Raw genomic sequence first — 20,176 nt, 5'->3', positions numbered from 1 at the left:
AGGGGCGGGGCTTCGGAACCTGACCTGGAAATAGTCGTAGGAGCATAGTCTCTTTTAGGTCCTGACCTCGGGGAAGATGGCTGCCGTTGAGGAGGCTGAGGTGAAAGTGGACGGCGGAGAGGCGAAACTGAGTAAGAAGTAAGTGTCGCTGAGAAGCGTTAAGGCCTTTGCGATCGGAGAGTATGCACTGGGAAGCGCCTCGAAACTCCCGCCGAGGCGGCTGTCTGAGGCCCTCCTTCCGGCTCCCGTGGGTTCGGACGTGCTGCGATGTAGCCGCTACGCCCGGAAACTACATCCCGCTGGATACTAGAGGGCCACCGCCTCCCGGCCTTCTGCTGCCAGATTTCGGCGCTGGCGGGCTCCCCCTTGTCGTTGTACTCTTGGGATAAGAGGATGCGTAGGGGAAACTGGCATAAGAACTGAGGCGACAGAGGAAAGAAAAGCGAAACTTAGACTTTTTCTTCTTCTCTCCCTCTGGGAAATGCGTTATTTTACAAATAAGAAACTTGGAGAAATGTTAAATGGCCAAGCATTTCAGAAAGACCTTCACATTTTCCTTGGGGGTGTTCTTTCAGAACCTTATGTGATTAATGGATCAACTTTAAAACTCGTGCGCTTACCCACGTGGGTTATTCACAGGATCTGCGAGTATTGAGCGACCCAATGTCTAACAATTGTTGCTGCCGTCCGGTCGATTCCCACTCATTACGACCCTACAGGACATTGTCTTATTCAGCCAGGTACACCAGGCTGTACTTTGCTATGCTGGAGATATCTTTGTTAAGCATTCCAAGTCCTTGGAGTGTAAAAGTAGACAAAACAAGATTAGCAGACTTTAAGGGCAGGCTATGGTTTATGTTCTCTAAAGACTACACTCCCTCTCAACCGGGGTTCATCATTTGAACCAATAACGCAGGCAATGATTTGAGTAACTGTTTTCTCACTGCTCCCAAAGATGACTGGTACCATTCTAGAGGCATAGGAGAGAAGTTAATTTTATTACATGCAGTGGCTCCCTAAGTGCACAAGGGCATAATTCGCTTTCTGAACCCTGATAATAGTGTTGCTCTGGGCACTCAACACATAAAAATGTGTGTTTGTGTCTCTGGGTTATGCTTCAGATACACTAGAAAAATGAAAAAGGAAATGTCTAATCTCTTGTCCTTCCTGAGATTGATCTGATGGCTAACCCTAAATGTCTGCAACCTAGCCTTGGACGTCTGCCTTGGGAGAAATTGACTAGACCTTTATCCGATGCATCAGTAATTGAATTTCAGGGCTGTAGGTCACAGATGTATTGTTAGCAAATTTCCAGTGGAGAGTGGTATTTTAAGGTAAATTGAAAAAACTATAGTCAGTCCCTTTCTGCTAGCTTTTATTAGAGTAATTACAACTACCACTTTTTTGACCAGCTTTTATGTGCCAGGCACTATGTTAGAACTATGTAAGCTTTCTATCTAATCTAAATAATAACCTTGCTAGGAAAGTATTAATGTCTGTTTCTCAAATTAATAAACTGATGACTTAGGTGATTAAACACATTGCTGAAGCTGTTCTAGCTCTGATCCAAAGCACTGGAGAAGAGATCTAAAATCAAGTCCTTAACTCTACAACTCATGGAGTTATACTAACTACAACATACTGCATTGCATTGTCTAGAAGAGTCTGCTTTTGATACTGATTATTCCTCTAGTGACTATGAGTTAATTTTTTTTTTATTTAACATTTCCTTGTATTCATGTTCTTGAAATTTCTTTGGTATGAGATATTTAGTGAGCACCATTTTATGCCAGGTATTTTCCCCAGTTTAAAAACAGATAGGCTGCCTGCCCAGGTGACTTCAATCCCAACTGAAAGGTCCTTGTCTGATTTGTTTGAACACAATAAAGAATGTAATCTCTGAAATTTTGTTGTCTTCCAGCATTAATAATGTATTTTTGCAGGTCCATCATTAATAATGTATAAACATATTCTAGTCTTAGACTCTTTCTAAAATGATCCTTTCCCCCATGTTCCTAGAGCTCCAATCAAGTCTTGTTTTTGACTCACAGGTGCTTTTGTGTGGTTGCTTTTAGCTTCATCTGGAGTTTACAGTTGATAGTGACATTTCCCTCTCATTTTATATGCTTCCCATTGCCATCTTTGCTGCCAGCTATTTTACTTCCAGGAGAGAAAACACACTTCAGAGGCTTCAGAAACACTCTCTCACATCCTCGCTTCCATTTTCTACAATGTTGGAATCAGTGTGATCATTTCTCCTTGTAAACGATTGATTGATTGATTGACTTGCTATTGACATTTGACCCCAAATATACACCTTTTACACAAAGCCAGGACTGAAAAACATTGTCACTTATAGTGTTCAGCACAGTTTTATAGCGTTACGGTCAGTCACCCATTGCCGAAGGCGCTGATTCCGACTCCTAGCCACCATATAGGACAGAGCAGAACCACCCCATAGGGTTTCCAAGGAGTGGCTGGTGGATCCGAACTGCGGATCTTTTGGTTAGCAGCTGAGCTCTTAACCACTATGCCACCAGTGCTCCTGCTGTCAGTTGAGAAAGTCTTAAGTTAAATGAGACACTACAAGATAGTGCAAACCACTCCACCCCACCCCAATAAGAGCAGAAGAGTGCTGTTGGTTGGGTCTGTGTATGCTGTCTGTCCCATCTGACATCTGACACTGCATCTCTGTGTTTCCTGTTAGGTGGTGATAATCGTTAGTTCCAGGGTATTCTGCCATGTTGATGCAAGCTGCTGTAAGGCTTGTTAGGGGGTCCCTGCGCCAAACCACCTGGGCACAGTGTGGTCAGAGGGTGCTGCGACTGGGTCAACTTGCTCCTTTCACAGTGCTTCAGAAGGACAAGCCACTTTCTGATAAAAGAAGGTTGGTGCCAGTTACCTTCTTTATTGCTCTGGGAGCAAAAATCTTTCCATTATTTAGTTCCTTACCTGCTAAGCCCCTGGCTAAATCTTTGGACTTGCTGCTAAGGAAACAAAGAGACTTGCTACCAAAATCAGTAGTCTTCTCATTTTCTCTTAATTCAGATTCTTTCTCCTTAGTTTCTTGGGATTGCTTGTAGATCTTATTCTAGAAAAGTACTGAGAACAGAACTCTTGTATGAATAAAGAATTTCCAATGAGGGTTATTTTCCCTTTCCTGTCATTCTTGAGATTAATTTGGTTTCTAGTTTTAGTGCTATCAGTAGGACCTTTTTGGGTTACATTTAGGATTCTTTTGATAGTTGGGTGGAAACAGGTTTTTCATCTTAATTCTAGGAAGAACTTGCTAGCCTTAGATACCCATTGATTGAATTACCATTATAAATCTAGTACACTGTTATGGGAAGGTTTTTCTCACAACTATTAAAGACAGATTCTATTCAGAATGAGTCATCTACTTTGAAGCCATCACAATCATTTTTACTTAAAAGATGATTGCTTCAAACCCCCAATTAAGTTTTTTTTAGTTATTCTGAACTCATCGAAAATGAAGAATGTGCCCTAAAGCCAGACAAAATTCAAGTATGACTCAGAATCAGTTGCCTTGGTTCACCATTTCAGAATGTTTGATGATCATTGGGGGCTTGAAAGAATACTCAGTTAATTCTCTTCCAGTAATGAGGTTATCCCTCTTTGTCTAAGTCTTATTTGGTTCCTGGCTTCAGATAGCAAGTTCAGGTCATATGCAATTGCTTTGGTTTTTTTGAGTCAAAGATAACAAGTATCAGGAGTTTGGATAGTGAGGGATTTGATCAGAAATTCATCCAAACCTGTATGCTTTCTGTCCTTGGTGCAGAGAGTGAAGAGTTCTGATAGTGAGGGATCCCAGAATAGGTAACATTTGAGTGCTTACTAAATGCCAGGGACAGGGCCACTTGTTCGTGTACATTAGTACATTATCTCAATCCTCCCAATAACAATGGGGCAGGCAGAGGTGTCTGTTATTTCCATTTTACAGATGAGGAATCCGAGGCTAAGAGAAGTTAAGTCATTTGCCCAAGGTCATACAGTTGGTAGGTGGATGTGTGAGGATTTAGTCCCAGACATTCTGACTTCTGAAGGTTTAATATCCCCTATGCTACACTGCTTTGTTGATCATTTTACCCAGTTGTTGCCAAAGCCAGACTCCGATGAGTAAAGTGAGGCAATGCTGACGGCCATTCTTGGAGAGTTTGTCAGTGGGGCCCCTCTGAACTAATTCCTCAGGAAGGGGATGGGGTTGCAGACATAGCTGAAGACGTTGCCATATCAAACTTACAATCTGGTGCTCTAAACCAAAAACCAAACCTACTGCTGTTGAGTCGATTCCAACTCATAATGCAACCCTATAGGACAGAGTAGAACTGCCCCATAGAGTTTCCAAGGAGCACCTGCTGGTTTCAAACTGCTGACCTTTTGGTTAGCAGCCGTAGCACTTAACCACTATGCCAGGGGATACCAAATAACTAATAGCGCAGTCTATTCTCAAGGAGCACCCAGTTTAATTAGCTTGAGAAAAGCTTATCCTGCCGATTTTCTAGAAAACCTTATTTTCCTATTTGAAATATAAGTTAACATGTAGGATTTTCTTTTTCCTGATGCATCTTGATTTTAGTTGGGGCCCAATGCCAAGGACCTGAAACTAGACAGCAGAGCTCGAAAAAGACATTTTATATCTTTGCACAAATCCAATTTTTTGCTTTGTTTTTTTCACCTATAGAGTTTAATGCCTAAGAGACTAGAGGTGGGGTGTGCACTTGATGGTATACAATTTAGCAAGATCATGTCCCCCAGGCAATTCATATTTTTGGTAAGTGGCTATGGGGTGAAATAGAGGACTCTTCAGCAGCTGTCACATTGAACATTCTCATCTTCCCTACAGTGAGCTGAAGAGACGCCTAAAAGCAGAGAAGAAAGTGGCAGAGAAGGAGGCCAAGCAGAAGGAGCTCAGTGAGAAACAGCTAAGCCAGGCTGCTAGTGCAACCACCAACCACACCACGGACAATGGTGTGAGCACTGAGGAGGAAAGCGTGGACCCAAATGTGAGTCCCCTGGGCCGCTGGCCTGCCTACGCACGGGGGAGCTTCTGAAGAGGCTTATGGAGAATTCCTTGGGACCAGACAGTAGGAAGGACCAGTGACGAATTGGATAAATAGGGACTGCAATAGGCACTTCTGGGCCCTGGGTCACTGCCACTGCATCTGGTTAAAAGCACAGGCCTTGAGCATTCAGATTGACTCCTGACAGGCATTTGGGAGAATCCAGTACTTTCAAGTGTCTCATGTATCTTCCTTTGAACTAGCTGGGCCATATAGCAGCCCCAGAGAAACTATCTCCCTAAAAATGGACTAGGGTTGACTATATATAGACCAGGGGTGAGCAGATTTCATCCCACAGGCCAAATCCACACCCTCACCGCACGTACCTCTTTATAAATAAGATTATGTTGGAACAGCCATGTCCATTTGCTTACGTATGTTTAACACAGCTTTCACACTACAACAGCAGGGTTGAGTAGTTGCATCAGAAGAAGTTGGCTACCCCTGCTGTACAATATTCCTTCCTATATTGTCCAGGCCCCCTGGGGTGCCTTGGGGAAAAGTCTGATGTGTGGTCAAGGGTGGGAGGGTAGGAAATAAGATAAGTGACTTACCAAGTAGATTTAGTCCACAAAAGTGATAACCAAGACGACCTGTACCAATTAAGCTTTTATCATTTCAGGCAGAATTCCAGTTCTTTCCTTTCATTAGAGCTTCTATTTTTGCAATTCTGCCCTTCATTTCCAACTATGGATCTGGCCACTCTGCATATTTTAAGTGGAATTCTCACTCCATATTCAATCTGCGATTTCAAAAGGGTACAGGGCTTGATTTAAGAAACCTCAGTGTAGAAATGCTCACGATCATTAGCCATTAGAGAAACGCAAATCAAAACTGCAATGAGATACCATCTCACCCCAACAAGGTTAGCATTAACCCCAAAAACACAAAATAATAAATGTCAGAGAGGTTGTGGAGAGACTAAAACACTTACACACTGCTGGTAGGAATGTAAAATGGTACGGCCACTTTGGAAATGGATGTGTGCTTCCTTAAAAAGCTAGAAATAGAAGTACCATATGATCTAGCAATCCTACTCCTTGGAATATATTCTAGAGAAATAAGAGCCTTCACAGGAATAGATATATGCACACCCATATTCACTGCAGCACTGTTCACAATAGCAAAAAGATGGAAACAACCAAGGTGCCCATCAACAGATGAATCCATAAATTATGATACATTCACACAATAGAACACTATGCAGCAATAAAGAAGAATGATGAATCAGCAAAACATTTCATAACGAGGATAAACCTGGAAGGCATGCTGAGTGAAATTAGTCACAAAAGGACAAATCTTATATGAGACCACTATTATAAGAACTCAAGAAAAGGTTAAAGCACAGAAGAAAACATTCTCTGATGGTTACAAGGGTCGGGTGGGAGGAAGAGGGGTATTTTCTAACTAGTTAGTAGATAAGAATTAGGTGAAAGGAAGGACAACATGCAATACCGGGGAAGTCAGCACAACTGGTCTAAACCAAAAGCTAAGATGTTCTCTGAATACAACCAAACACTTCGAGGGACAGAGTAGCAGGGGCGAGGGTCTTGGGCCCATGGTTTCAGGGGATATCTAGGTCAATTGCCATAACAAAGTTTGTTAAAGTGTTCTGCATCCCACTTTGGTACATGGTGTCTGGGGTCTTAAAAGTTAGCAAGTGGCCATCTAAGATGGATCAATTGGTCCCGACCTACCTGGAGCAAAAGAGAATAAAGAACACCAAAGACACAAGGAAAGTATGAGCCCAAAAGACAGAAAGGGTCACATAAACCAGAGATTCCATCAGTCTGAGACCAGAAGAACAAGATGGTGCCCAGCTACCACCAATGACCGCCCTTACAGGGAATACAGGAGAAAAGTAGGGTGCAGAACTCAAATTTGTATTAAAAAAAACAGACTTAATGGTCTGACTGTGACTGGAGGGACCCCAGAGACATGGCCTCCAGACTCTGTTAGCCCAAAACAAACCATTCCCGAAGCCAACTCTTCAAAGATTGGACTGAACTGTAAGACATAAAATACTTGTAAGAGTGTGCTTCTCAGCCCAAGTAGATGCATAAAACTGAATGGGCAGCTCCTGTCCAGAGGTGAGATGAGAAGGCAGAGAGAGACAGGAGCTGGTTGAATGGACATGGGAAATCGGGGGTGGAAAGAGGGAGTGTGATGTCACATTGGGAGAGCAATTAGGATCACATAACAAAGTGTATAAATTTTTGTATGAGAAACTAACTTGAACTGTAAACTTTCAGTTAAAGCGCAATAAAAAAAATTTAAAAAAGAAGCCTCAATGTATTGGAGCCTCTCTGAGGCAGAATGCAGTGCTCTGCTAGGTGGACCACTGGTCTGCCAGGTGCAGCTTCTTGAAGATTCTTGTTGATTTTTCTACAGCAATACTATAAGATCCGCAGTCAAGCGGTCCACCAACTGAAGGTCAATGGGGAAGACCCATACCCACACAAGTTCCATGTGGATATCTCGCTTACTCACTTCATCCAAGAGTACAGTTACCTACAGCCTGGGGACCACCTGACTGACATCAACTTAAAGGTGGCAGGTAGGAAGAGTCTCTGGCAGTTTGCTGAACTCCTGCAGCAGGCAAACCTCTTCAGTAGAGTAAAGGAAGATTTAGGGTGGTCTTGGTTTTAAAAAGTCTGCTGCTTTACTAGGGCAGTGGTATTATATCTATTCAGAAAAAGAAGTAGAGCAGCCCTGAGCATGGGATCACATCTAAATGAGGTTACGCTGCAGAGAAAGGGTCTGAGAGGAACTCCTGGCCTGTCACTGTTGCCAGTGTCCTTTATGAGGACTTCCCTTCATCAGTGGGAACCATGGCCCCAGGTTTCTAAGAAGTCTGGTCTTTGACCTGAAAATGCCTTTCACTGAGACTGTTTATTTCTAGAACATTGTTTTTTTGGGTTATGGTGTCTTGTTTGGGGTCTTGTTTACCTTATTATTTTTTAATTAAAGTCACTTCTTTTCCTTGCCTAAAAAAAACTCAGAAATATTAGAACATGGAAAGAAGCAGAGAGAAAAGTTTAAGCGCCCGTAATCCTACCATCCAGAGAGAGCCCCTGCCAACACCTTGTGTGTATCTGTATGTGTAGTGTATAAATAACAGATGTTTTTTCTTTTGCAAAAATGGGACTGTGCTATGTATTCTGTTATAGTCAGCCTTCTTAATGTATTATAAACATCAATAAATATATGCCTACTTCATCTTTTTTAATGGGGGTATGTATGACTGTTAGAATCGAATCCACGGCAACTGTTTTTTTTTTTTTTGTTTTTGGTACGGCATAACTTTATGTACTTAAGTGATCCTGGGTATAGTTCATTTAAATTGGTTCCAGTTTTTTACTATTGTAATTGAAATGCAGTGACTTTCTTTTTTTTTTTACCTTTTTTTTTTGTGAAAACAAAAGAGGAAGCCCTATGAAATATATAAGTTAGTGAATTATTATACAACAAACACCTTTTTAACTACCACCCAGATCAAGGAGTAGAACTTTGCCAGCTGCCTAGAGAAGTCCTGCCAGTGTCCTATCTCAGTCACAACCCCTCACGTCCTTTCAAGTAACCACTAGGCTGACTTTTATAGTAATCACTGCTATGCATTTCTTCTTGGTGATATCGTCCAACTGTGCATCCCTAGACACTTCAGTTTATTCTTCCCAAGGCACGTAACCTACACAGTTTTGCAGTTTGGATTTTGTTGATTGTATAGAGCAGCTCAAATGTTCTGCTGTGCTCTGTTTCCTACAAATTGGCAGCAGATCCTGAAGCTTGCTCAGATTCAGGTTTGATCCATTTTTGGCAAGTCGCAAGGCTCTAGGTGGTGGTATGTTTTTTTCCTTAGGAGGAGCATAATGTCTGGTTGTCTCTGTGATCCTCAGTGCCTAGATAAATTTATGCACAGAGGATTGCAAGATGATGGTATTCTCAACCTGTCATTTTTGTTTTCATTTATTAGCTAAAGTAATCTTTTAAAAAGGTGTTTCCTTTTAGTTAACCAGTTTTCAGATAACGAATTGATTTCATTCTAAGAAAGTAACCAGTTGGTTTTTTTTTTTTTTTTAATATATGAGCTCACCGATTTAACATATTATGAATTTTCTATTCAATTCAGTTTCTATCTTTACTGAAATCCAAATTGTCCTATCTTTGGCAGTGAGAGTCTTTTTAAAGTATTGTTCTGCTGATTATTCTTACTCTTTTTTTTTTTTTTAAATTTTTATTAAGCTTCAAGTGAACATTTACCATTCCAATCAGTCTGTCACATGTAGGTTTACATACATCTTACTCCCTTCTCCCACTTGCTCTCCCCCTATTGAGTCAGCCCTTACAGTCTCTCGTTTCGTGCCAATTTTACCTTCTTCCCCCTCTCTCTATCTTCCCATCCCCCCTCCAGTCAAGAGTTGCCAACATACTCTCCAGTGTCCACCTGATTTAATTAGCTCACTCTTCATCAGTATCTCTCTCCCCACCACTGACCAGTCCTTTTCATGCCTGATGATTTGTCTTCGGGGATGGTTCCTGTCCTGTGCCATCAGAAGTTCTGGGGAGCATTGTCTCTGGGATTCCTCTAATCGCAATCATACCATTAGGTGTGGTCTTTTAATGAGAATTTGGGGTCTGCATCCCATTGGTCTCCTGCTCCCTCAGGAGTTGTCTGTTGTGTTCCCTGACAGGGCAGACATCGATTGTGGCTGGGCACCAACTAGTTCTTCTGGTCTCAGGATATTGTAGGTCTCTGGTTCAAGTGGCCCTTTCTGTCTCTTGGGTTCTTAGTTGTCGTGTGACCTTGGTGTTCTTCCTTTGCCTTTGCTCCCGGTGGGTTGAGACCAATTAATGTATTTTAGATGGCTGCTTGTTGGCATTTAGGACCCCAGGTGCCACAATTCAAAGTGGGATGCAGAGTGTTTTCATAATAGAATTGTTTTGCCCATTGATTTAGAAGTCCTCTCAAACCAAGTTCCCCAGACCCCAGCCCCTGCTTCGCTATCCTTTGAAGCTTTCATTTTATCTCGGAAACCTCTTTACTTTTAATCCTGTCCAATTAGGCTGACCTTCCTTGTTTTGAGTGTTGTCTTTCCCTTCACCCAAAGCAGTTCCCATCTACAGATTGATCAATAAAAAGCCCTCTCCCTCCCTCCCTCCCTCCCTCCCCCCTTTGTAACCACAAAAGTACGTGTTCTTTTCCGTTTTTTCTATTTCTCAAGATCTTATAATAGTGGTCTTATACAATATTTGTCCTTTTGCAACTGACTCATTTCGCTCAGCATAATGCCTTCCAGATTCCTCCGTGTTATGAAATGTTTCAGAGATTCGTCACTGTTCTTTATCGATGCGTAGTATTCCATTGTGTGAATATACCACAATTTATTTACCCATTCATCCGTTGATGGACATCTTGGTTGCTTCCAGCTTTTTGCTATTGTAAACATCTTACTCTTTTTTTTAAATAATAACTTTGCATGGTATTTTACCTTAGTACTTTTATGCTGTTTATTTAAAAAAACTTGGTGCATTAGTTCAGATTGCTTTTCTAGCTTCACCAACCTCCCTCTTCTGTTGTTTTTGTGAAGTGTTAAAGAATATGTAACAACCTGCTTTCTGAGATCTCCCGGGTCTGTTTGCCTTCATCGCTTTTTTTGAACATTCTCTTCTGTCTCTGTTTTCCTTGTCCTTTTCAATTTCGTGGGGCCCTGTTCTAGAAGGGAGCCCTGACTGTGAAGTTCAGAGCATTTTTGGGACCTACACTGCTCCATCCCCTATCGACGTTCTTAACACAGCCCATTGTATTGACCTGTGTGGCAAACCCTTCCCAGTTTCAGTTGCTATTCTTTGATTCACCTGCCACGATATTCAGTAAATACCTATGATCCTGGGTGGTTCTCCACTTTTCAAATCTGTTACACGCCCTGTTGCTTCCCATTGCTTTTTCTTGTGGTTCTTAGTGGTTTGCCCCATCACTTGTATTTTGGGGTTCTTGGGGGAATACCTTCCCACATGATTTTGTTGTAAATGTTGTTCGTGGGTTTTTGGCTTCATGTGTCTATTTGTGCTTTCTGTTTTTATTTGAGGATCCAGGAAGATCCAAAAACTCTACTGCCACCATCACTGTCATCTTCCAGGAATCCAGTGAACATCTTTAAAACTACATCTTTATGCAGATCTCTCACTGTTTTGAATGGGCATTGTTGGTATGAAGAAAAAGGCAGGGATTGGATCTTAGGCTCAAGTTTTATGTTCTAGTTTATGTCCTGCCCTGATTTAAAAATGCCGAGGGAGCTTTTTTGGCATGAGAACATGAAATGATGTCTGGTACTGTGCATCAGTATTTTTGTTCTTCCTTTTCTAGGTAGGATCCATGCCAAACGAGCTTCTGGGGGAAAGCTCATCTTCTATGACCTTCGAGGAGAGGGGGTGAAATTGCAAATCATGGCCAATTCCAGGTATGTAGAAATACTGGGTTACAGTCCTTTCTAGACCGGCCTAGAGCAGCGTGTTGGGAATAGAGACCCATGTGGTCTTATTTTCCCATTAGTAATTGAAGTTAGGGCAAGATGAAGTGGGGTATGATTGGGTAGGGGTGAGAAAAGAATAAAAGGCCATTTGGTTACCTGGAGAGTAATGACTACTGTCAAGTTGTGTTGGCAGAGAAAAATAAAAGATAATACTTTATAACAGTTGCCCTTGAGTCTGAGATTCTTCTTGGGCTCACATTATAGTCTTTAACAGTTTAGTGAGGGTTCTAGAGTAAACCAGTGGTCAGTTTTAATTTGGGCTGTTACATACTGAATTATTTTCCTTTCATTCAGGAATTATAAGTCAGAAGAAGAGTTTATTCATATCAATAACAAACTGCGTCGAGGAGACATAATTGGTGTTCAGGGGAACCCTGGAAAAACCAAGAAGGGAGAGCTGAGCATCATTCCCTATGAGATCACACTACTGTCTCCCTGTTTGCATATGTTACCTCATCTTCACTTTGGCCTCAAAGATAAGGTAAGCTCTTGTGGCCTCCTAGCTGTGTTTCAAAGATACATTCCAATTTATTTTATCATAGCCATGATTTCTAACTGCTGCTTTTGGTTTAGGAAACACGATATCGTCAGAGATATTTGGACTTGATCCTGAATGACTTTGTGAGACAGAAGTTTATCATCCGCTCTAAGATCATCACATATATAAGAAGTTTCTTGGATGAGCTGGGATTCTTAGAGGTGATGGAGCATTCCTTATCTGACATTTGATGAGCTGCTTTGCTATGCTTGCCTTTTGCTTTCCCTTTCCTTCCTTTTCCAAGGCATATTCTGTGTCAGTAACCATAATGCTGTGAAGACATCCCATCTCTTGCCAGTGTCTTTGTTCCACTGTGTGTATTTAGTGCCCTGATTAGGAAGGCAGTACCTGACTTCCAAGATACTGGATGAGGTGTAGGGCAATGCCTTGCACGTTCAACATATTATCAAATTATTTTGCTTTTTTGTAGCATTAGAAAATATTTTTAGTTGTGTAAATGAAAGGCAAATACATGTTACTTTAAAACAAATTCAAACGGTAAAGAAATATGTAGAATAAAAACAAGTCTTCTTTCACCTCTCCCATCAAACTTCCCTCCCCAGACTGTTGAGTTTGATATGTATCCTTCCACGTCATTCACCATGTGTATGCATACTTAGGTTGTTTTATTTTTTACTTTAAACATGAAAGAGGTGACACTAAATGGATTATGATGAACCTGCTTTTTTCCTCTCACTTAGCAATATATTTTGGTACCCTTTTTAAGGCTACATAATTTATTGTTTCACCTATTGATAGTTTAGGTTGTTTTTAGTTTTCCTCTGTAATAAATAACGTTTCAGTGGATGTCTTTGTGTTCATGTGCAAGCGTTTCTGAAGGATGAATTTCTAGAAGTAGAATAATTAGGATATAAACAGTTACATTTTTAATAAATACTGCTAAATTGAACTCAAGAAAGGCTATACCCATTTAGATTCTCATTTTTAACTTGTGAAGGTTTATAGTACTATGTTGGTGATGCTTTCGTATTAATAGAAATCAAGACATATTCTAGAAAGTCAAGCTATCTGTGCTTTTTTGTCAAGTACTTGCAAATGGCTATTGAACTTAACTTTCACTTTGGGATCTAACAGGCTTGGACTATATTATATGTAAAACATGAGCTGTCCTCAAAACTTCTCATTGTCTGAAGACTAAGTGGTCCTCCCTGTCTTTTTAGATTGAAACTCCCATGATGAACATCATCCCAGGGGGAGCGGTGGCCAAGCCTTTTATCACCTACCACAATGAACTGGACATGAACTTATATATGAGAATTGCTCCTGAACTCTACCATAAGGTAATCAATAATAAGATGTACCTTCCCCTTAGAGAAGTGGAATGCTGGAAAACCATTGGCTAGACAGGTACAGTAAGAAATACGAGGACAAGTGAGGTTATAACAACCAGGGGAGTAATTCTAACTTGTCAGGTTTGTGATGTAACACTTCTAGAATTTCTCCACAAGATTATAGAGCATTTCAGGGCAGAGGGCAAAGGAATTGTCTTTCCTAGTTATACAGGTCCTCCTAACCTACTTTTGTTCCCATATGCTCCTAAGTTTATAGTCTTCCTTGGATTAGATGATTTTTTTGGTTTTTTGTAGAAGAAAGAGCTTAATACCTCTCTGAAAGTTGGAAATCACCAGAGTAAATATTGAAGACTGTCATTCAAGATTTAGTTACAGATACTAGAACATACTATAAGTTAAGCAAAAGAAAAATTTATTCAAGTATGTAAGAAAGCTCACAATCTCCAGGAAGGTCAGAGAATCAGGCTTGGGGACCATACAACTAGGGATAATTCTTTAATCATGCCACTGGGCTGTTCACATAGATAACTCGGTGTCTTTTCCACTAGGCACAATCACCCTTGCACTAGACACAGGTCGCTGCCACTAGGACCTCTGCAGCTACTACCTCTAAAAGCTAGATCTCTGGCACCCTCTGCCAAAATAAATTCTGTGCAATACCTACATCTTCTTTCAGTAGCTTCCATGTTGAATTCTCACAGGTGCATCTCATTGGTGGAGTTTGGGTCACGTGCCTGCATCCTAACCCCAGAAGAGCCTTTCATCTTTGGGGAGACTTAGACTCACAGGATGGGAGACATCCCAGACATAGGAAGAGAATTCAGTAGTCCTAGGAAGCCAAAAAAAAAAAAAAATGATAAGCTATTCACTAAAAAAAAGGGCCTAAATTAGCGAGCACAGTTCTAGGGATTTTGAGTCGAGACCCAAGAGCATTCCTGGGCTGTGAAAACCAAGTTGGGTTTTTGTAGACAGAAACTTTCCAGGGCTCTTAAGACAAAATTAGCTGTCATGACCATGGTTATGTGTTGTTAGATGCTGGTGGTTGGTGGCATAGACCGGGTTTATGAAATCGGACGCCAGTTCCGGAATGAAGGAATAGATTTGACTCACAATCCTGAGTTCACCACTTGTGAGTTCTACATGGCCTACGCAGACTATCACGATCTCATGGAAATCACAGAGAAGATGGTTTCAGGTGACCCTCTCCTGTTTCCCTTCGTCTTTCACACATGTCCAGGGGGCAGCTTTCAGAAGAGGGCATCCTGGGCTTCCTGTTCTTCCTCTTTAAATGGCAGGTTTCTCTTCCAGGGATGGTGAAGCACATCACAGGTGGTTACAAGGTCACCTACCATCCAGATGGCCCTGAGGGCCAAGCCTATGAAATTGACTTCACTCCACCCTTCCGGAGAATTAGCATGGTGGAGGAGCTTGAGAAAGTCCTGGGGGTGAAGCTGCCAGAATCGAACCTTTTCGAAACTGAAGGTAAAGCTTCACATTCCTCCATTTTATGGCCCTTCTTCCCGTTCAGTTCTGAATCTGGATGAGTCAGGATTAGAGTTGCCTACGCTCTTCTCTTCATCTACTTTTTTACTGGTATACTGTGGTGTCTTCTGTCTTAACTTGTACATTTGTATTACAGAAACTCGCAAAATCCTCGATGACATCTGTGTAGCAAAAGCTGTTGAATGCCCTCCACCTCGTACCACAGCCAGGCTCCTTGATAAGGTGAGTGACCATGGTCTTGTAGTGCTCATCTTCATCCAGTGGGATTGGTCCCCCTGTCCCCTGCGAAGGTGAACCCCATGGGGAGAACTACTTTTTATAGCTTCACAGGAAAACCCTAAAGAGAGGAGCCAGAGAATTAACAAGTTTTGGCCTCTTGCCATACTAAGCTCTCTGTCGATAAGCTCATTGGAAACTGTAGGGTAAAGCCTTCTCGTGGATCGAATTATGTCCCCCAAAAAACGTGTATCAATTTGGTTGGGCCATGATTCCCGGTATTGTGTAATTTTCCTATATGTTGTAAATCCTGCCTCTGTGATGTTTATGAGGACGGATGGGCGGCAGTTGTGTTGGTGAGGCAGGACTCGATCTACAAGATTGGATTGTGTCATAAGGCAATCTCTTGAGATATAAAAGAAAGACGCAAGTAGAGAAAGGGACTTCATGCCACCAAGAAAGCAGTGCTGGGAGCAGATCACGTCCTTTGGACCCAGGGTTCCTGCACAGAGAAGCTTCCAGTCTGGGGAAGATTGATGAGAAGGCCAACAGAGAGAAAGCCTTCCCCTGGAGCTGATGCCCTGAATTTGGACTTTTAGGCTACTTTACTGCGAAGAAATAAATTTCTCTTTGTTAACTCCATCCACTTGTGGTATTTCTGTTATAGCAGCATTAGATAATTAAGACAACCCCCATTTGGGTAGGAACTAAGTCCTCTTCTACCCAGGCTGGGACAATCAAAAAATTATTCTGAAGGGGATGAGATTTCTAGTGGTATCCTCTAGTTCTGCATTGCTTTCTCATTAAGCTCTGCTTTGTTTTTCCTTAAGCTTGTTGGAGAGTTCCTGGAAGTGACTTGCATCAATCCCACATTCATCTGTGATCACCCACAGATTATGAGTCCTTTGGCCAAGTGGTAAGATAAAGCATAGCATTTCAATCACCTGTTGCTGTGTGATAACCCCAAAACTTAGTGGCATAAAAAAAACAACAGTTTATTATTCTCAAGATTTTATGGGTAGACTGGGTGGCCTTTCTGTTCCATGTCATATTGGCTGTGGTAACTCAGGGCTTTTTCAACTGCTGAGAGTGCATTCAGCCTTCATGTCTCACTCAGTAACACTTTTGAATCAACGAGAATTCAAGAACTCCTGTGTTTGTGCCAGACGTTAGATTATTAGACATCTGTATATTTAGCCTCCTCTTTCGTCTCTCCCCAGGCACCGCTCTAAAGAGGGCCTGACTGAGCGCTTTGAACTCTTTGTTATGAGGAAGGAAGTGTGTAATGCCTACACTGAGTTGAATGACCCCATGCGGCAACGGCAGCTTTTTGAAGAACAGGCCAAGGTAAGGAAGAGCAGTGTGAGCAAAAGCAAATATTTCATCTGTGTGCCTGCTGAACAATGAATATCAGCCTTAACCCTGGTCTCTGTCATTATCTACATCACTTGATGACTTCAGCAGAAACAAAGCCATGTGCTTCTCTGGAGAAAATCACATTTCAAGATGGTGACCATATTACTTTCCTAGGGCTGCTGTAACAAAATACCACAAGTTGGGTGACTTAAAGAACAGAAATTTATTATCTCACAGTTGTAGAGGCTGGAAGTAAATCAGGTTATTAGCCATGTTGATTCTTTCTGGGGGCTGTGAGAGAGAAACTTCCATACCTTTCTGCTAGCTTCTAGTGGTTCCATCCTTGACTTGCAACTGTGGTTTCACATGATGTCCTTTCTCTGTTTACCTGTCTTTGTGTATCTTCTGTTTTGTAAGGGCACCAGTCACATTAGGTTTCGGACCCACCCTGCTCCAGTATGGCCTCATTTTAACGTAACTGATAACATCTTCATATGCTCTGTTTCTAAATGGTCACAGTCACAGGTATAGGGGATAGAACTTCAGCATATCTTTTGGGGGGACACAATTTAATCCATAACAGAGACCTTGAAAGGTTTTGGCTCTAGAGTTTCTGCATATGAGGAACTTCGGCATGATTATCTGTGTGGGGAGTGTGGCACTTGAGAATACATTTATATAACAAGAATGTTATTATTCTTAGTTGTGCATTTACTTAGGTGGCTTGGGGATGAAAGGCAGATAAAGATTAATGAAGAAGACTAAAGCCCCCACAAGCTGCCTGCGGGCACTATGACTGTCACTGATGGGTGGGATCAGGAAATGAGAGAGAGACTCTAGAAATCATCATGGAATCTCTGAACGTGATTCTCACTGGAGTCTTAGTGCCCTGGGCAGTGGAGGTGTTTTTATTTCACAGAGAAATTTGGATGTGTTTTGAGGCAGAGTTCATCAGCCCAGACCTCAGATCTCTGAAAGAAAGGGGTCAATCCAGGAGTTACTGGGAAACCAATTTCCAACAAGCCCTGAGCCTCGGAGTATCCCTGAGAGACAGTGCAGCCTGGAATAATGTCATCTTTTGGTTCCTCTTCTAGGCCAAGGCCGCTGGTGATGATGAGGCCATGTTCATAGATGAGAACTTCTGTATCGCCCTGGAATACGGGCTGCCCCCAACAGCTGGCTGGGGCATGGGCATCGACCGAGTCACCATGTTCCTCACAGACTCCAACAACATCAAGGTATACGAGCAGCCCTTCACAGCACCCACTTCTCTAAAGAAGCTTCATCATGTTTGAGGCAGGGCACAGTGAACCTGGAGAATAAAGAAAGGGCTCTGAACTGAAAGGAAGAGCAGGCAGAAGAGCTTATATGGCTCCACAGGAGGAGGGTCAGAGCATCTGACCCTAAGGAATTTTTTCTCTCCCTGAGGCAGAAGGAGTACTAATTGTTTGCATTTCTTGAGGAAATGGAACATGCTAAGCCCTTTACATGCCTTATTTCACCTAACTTAAATCAGTCCTACGAAGTGTTGGAACTTGTTATTTCCTTTTTTTTTTTTTTAATAGATAAGGAAATCTAAGTTTAAGAAAACCTCTGCAATTTGATCAGTTATTTGACATAGAGCCCTGGGCAGTGCTGCACATTTGTTATTTTACACCCTTTGTAGTTGAGAGCCACTGAATTAGAATAAAAGATGAATACATTGTTTTTTCAGCTGGACTATACAGGTCTCTGGGTTTTGGTGGTGACAATAACCAGAGACTAAAGGAATGGGTGGATAGCTGTGAAATACTTCTCAGAGTCTTCAGCTTCACTATGTATTCTTACTTCTACAGGAAGTACTTTTGTTTCCTGCCATGAAACCCGAAGACAAGAAGGAAAACACTGATACACTGGAGAGCACCACAGTTGGTACTTCTGTCTAGAAAATGACAGCAAGTCATGAAATGATAGCAAGTCATGTCAATCTTTGCATTTCTGCAAAGGATCCAGGTCTGCGAGGAAATTTTCGTGTGTTGCTCTCCGTTTGATTACCACAGTTCAGATACCAGAAGAGATATGAGGAATTAAGAATTCCCTTTATTCCTTATTATCAAATAAACCACTTGTCTCACACTGCTTTTCTTTTTACCCTTGGAATGTTAACTTTGTTCCAGACTGCTGGCCTAATACAAATTCAAAAAATACGTATTTAATGCCTGCTGTATGCCAGGCATTATTCTGAGAGTTGGGGGACACTGCAGTAAACAAAGCAAAGTGCCTATTTTCATGGAACTTACATTCTATGTGGGGGAGGGGAGCAGATAAACACATATTTCTGTCTGTGGTATGTAATAAGAAGAAAAATAAACAGCGTAAGGGGACAGAGGTGCTATTTTAGGAAGAGATGGATGAGGGAGAACGCTGTTTTAAACATGGTAATCAGAAAAGGCCCCTGCTAGGTGACAGGAAAGAAAAGACCAAAATGGATGTTGCTCTTGAATGTAGAGTAGCTAAAGCGAATAAAAGAAATGATGAAGTAAAAGAGCTGAACGAAAGATTTCAAAGGGTGGCCCAAGGAGACAAAGTATTGAAATGTGCAAAGACCTCAAGTTAGAAAACCGAAAGGGAAGAACACGCTTGGCATTTCTCAAGCTGAATTGAAGAAAAAATTCAAGCCTCAAGTTGCAATATTGAAGGATTCTGTGGGGAAAATATTGAATGATACAGGAAGCATCAAAACAAAATGGAATACAGAGTTACTGTACCAGAAACAATTGGTTGACATTCAACCATTTCAGGCGGTAGCATATGATCAAGAACTGATGTTACTGAAGGAAGAAGTCCAAGTTGCCCTGAAGGCTTGGGTGAAAAACTAAGGCTTCAGGAATTGGTGGAATACCAATTGAGTTGTTTCAACAAACAGATGTAGCACTGGAGGTGCTTACTCATCTATGTCAAGAAATTTGGAAGACAGTCTCCTGGCCATCCAACTGGAAGAGATCCATATTTGTGGCCATTCCAAAGGTGATCCAACTGAATGCAGCAATTATCGAGCGGTATCATTAATATCACACAGTAGTAAAATTTTGCTGAAGATCATTCAAAAGCAGTTGCAGCAGCACATCAGCAGGAAACTGCGGGAAGTTCCAGCCAGATTCAGAAGAGGTTATAGAACAAGGGGTATCATCACTGTCAGAGGGCTCTTGGCTGAAAGCAGACAATACCAGAAAGAGGTTTATCTGTGTTTTATTGACTATGCAAAGACAATTGACTGTGTGGATCACAACAAATTACAGATAAAACGTTGCAAAAAATGGGAATCCCAGAACACTCAATTCTGCTCATGAGGAACCTATATATAAACCAAAGGCAGTAGTTCATACAGAACAAGGGGATACTGCCTGATTTAAAGTCAGGAAAGTTGTGCATCAGTGTTGTATCCTTTCACCCTACTTAATCTGTATGGTGAGCAAGTAATCTGAGAAGCTGGACTATGTGAAGAGTGCAGCATCAGGATTGGAGGAAGACTCATTAACAACTTGTGATATATTGATGACACAACCTTCCTTGCAGAAAATGAAGAGGACTTGAAGCACTTACTGATGAAGATCAAAGACCACGGCCTTCAGTAGGAATTGCACCTCAACATAAAGAACC

General features: G+C 41.7%; 1 protein-coding gene across 2 annotated transcripts; it reads left to right on the top strand.

The window, feature by feature from the left end:
• The first annotated feature begins 30 nt into the window (after positions 1-30).
• KARS1 (lysyl-tRNA synthetase 1) lies at positions 31-18,667 on the top strand. Of its 2 annotated transcripts, XM_049864948.1 has the most exons (15): positions 47-138; positions 2,708-2,887; positions 4,865-5,024; positions 7,473-7,638; positions 11,446-11,539; positions 11,906-12,092; positions 12,185-12,310; positions 13,331-13,450; positions 14,495-14,657; positions 14,771-14,944; positions 15,102-15,187; positions 16,012-16,097; positions 16,402-16,528; positions 17,632-17,775; positions 18,373-18,667. In XM_049864948.1, exons 2-15 carry the CDS (start codon positions 2,742-2,744, stop codon positions 18,460-18,462), a joined length of 1,869 nt encoding a protein of 622 aa, XP_049720905.1. In that variant the 5' UTR covers positions 47-138; positions 2,708-2,741; the 3' UTR covers positions 18,463-18,667. The 2 variants fall into 2 exon arrangements, with proteins under 2 accessions (XP_049720906.1, XP_049720905.1); XM_049864949.1 differs by lacking the exon at positions 2,708-2,887 and having other exon boundaries at positions 31-138.
• Positions 18,668-20,176: the final 1,509 nt, after the last annotated feature.

Source organism: Elephas maximus, chromosome 21 (genome assembly GCF_024166365.1).
Source record: "Elephas maximus indicus isolate mEleMax1 chromosome 21, mEleMax1 primary haplotype, whole genome shotgun sequence".
NCBI lineage: Eukaryota > Metazoa > Chordata > Mammalia > Proboscidea > Elephantidae > Elephas > Elephas maximus.
Note: the sequence above shows the minus strand (reverse complement) of the source record. Positions and strands in the feature narration are given on the sequence as shown.

Bases quoted from the DNA above. Each gene is read 5' to 3' on its own strand.
- KARS1 (XM_049864948.1), top strand. From the start codon at position 2,742: ATGTTGATGCAAGCTGCTGTAAGGCTTGTTAGGGGGTCCCTGCGCCAA. The intron at 14,658-14,770 runs GTGACCCTCTCC...TTTCTCTTCCAG, and splicing joins CACAGAGAAGATGGTTTCAG to GGATGGTGAAGCACATCACA. The intron at 16,529-17,631 runs GTAAGGAAGAGC...TTCCTCTTCTAG, and splicing joins TTTTTGAAGAACAGGCCAAG to GCCAAGGCCGCTGGTGATGA.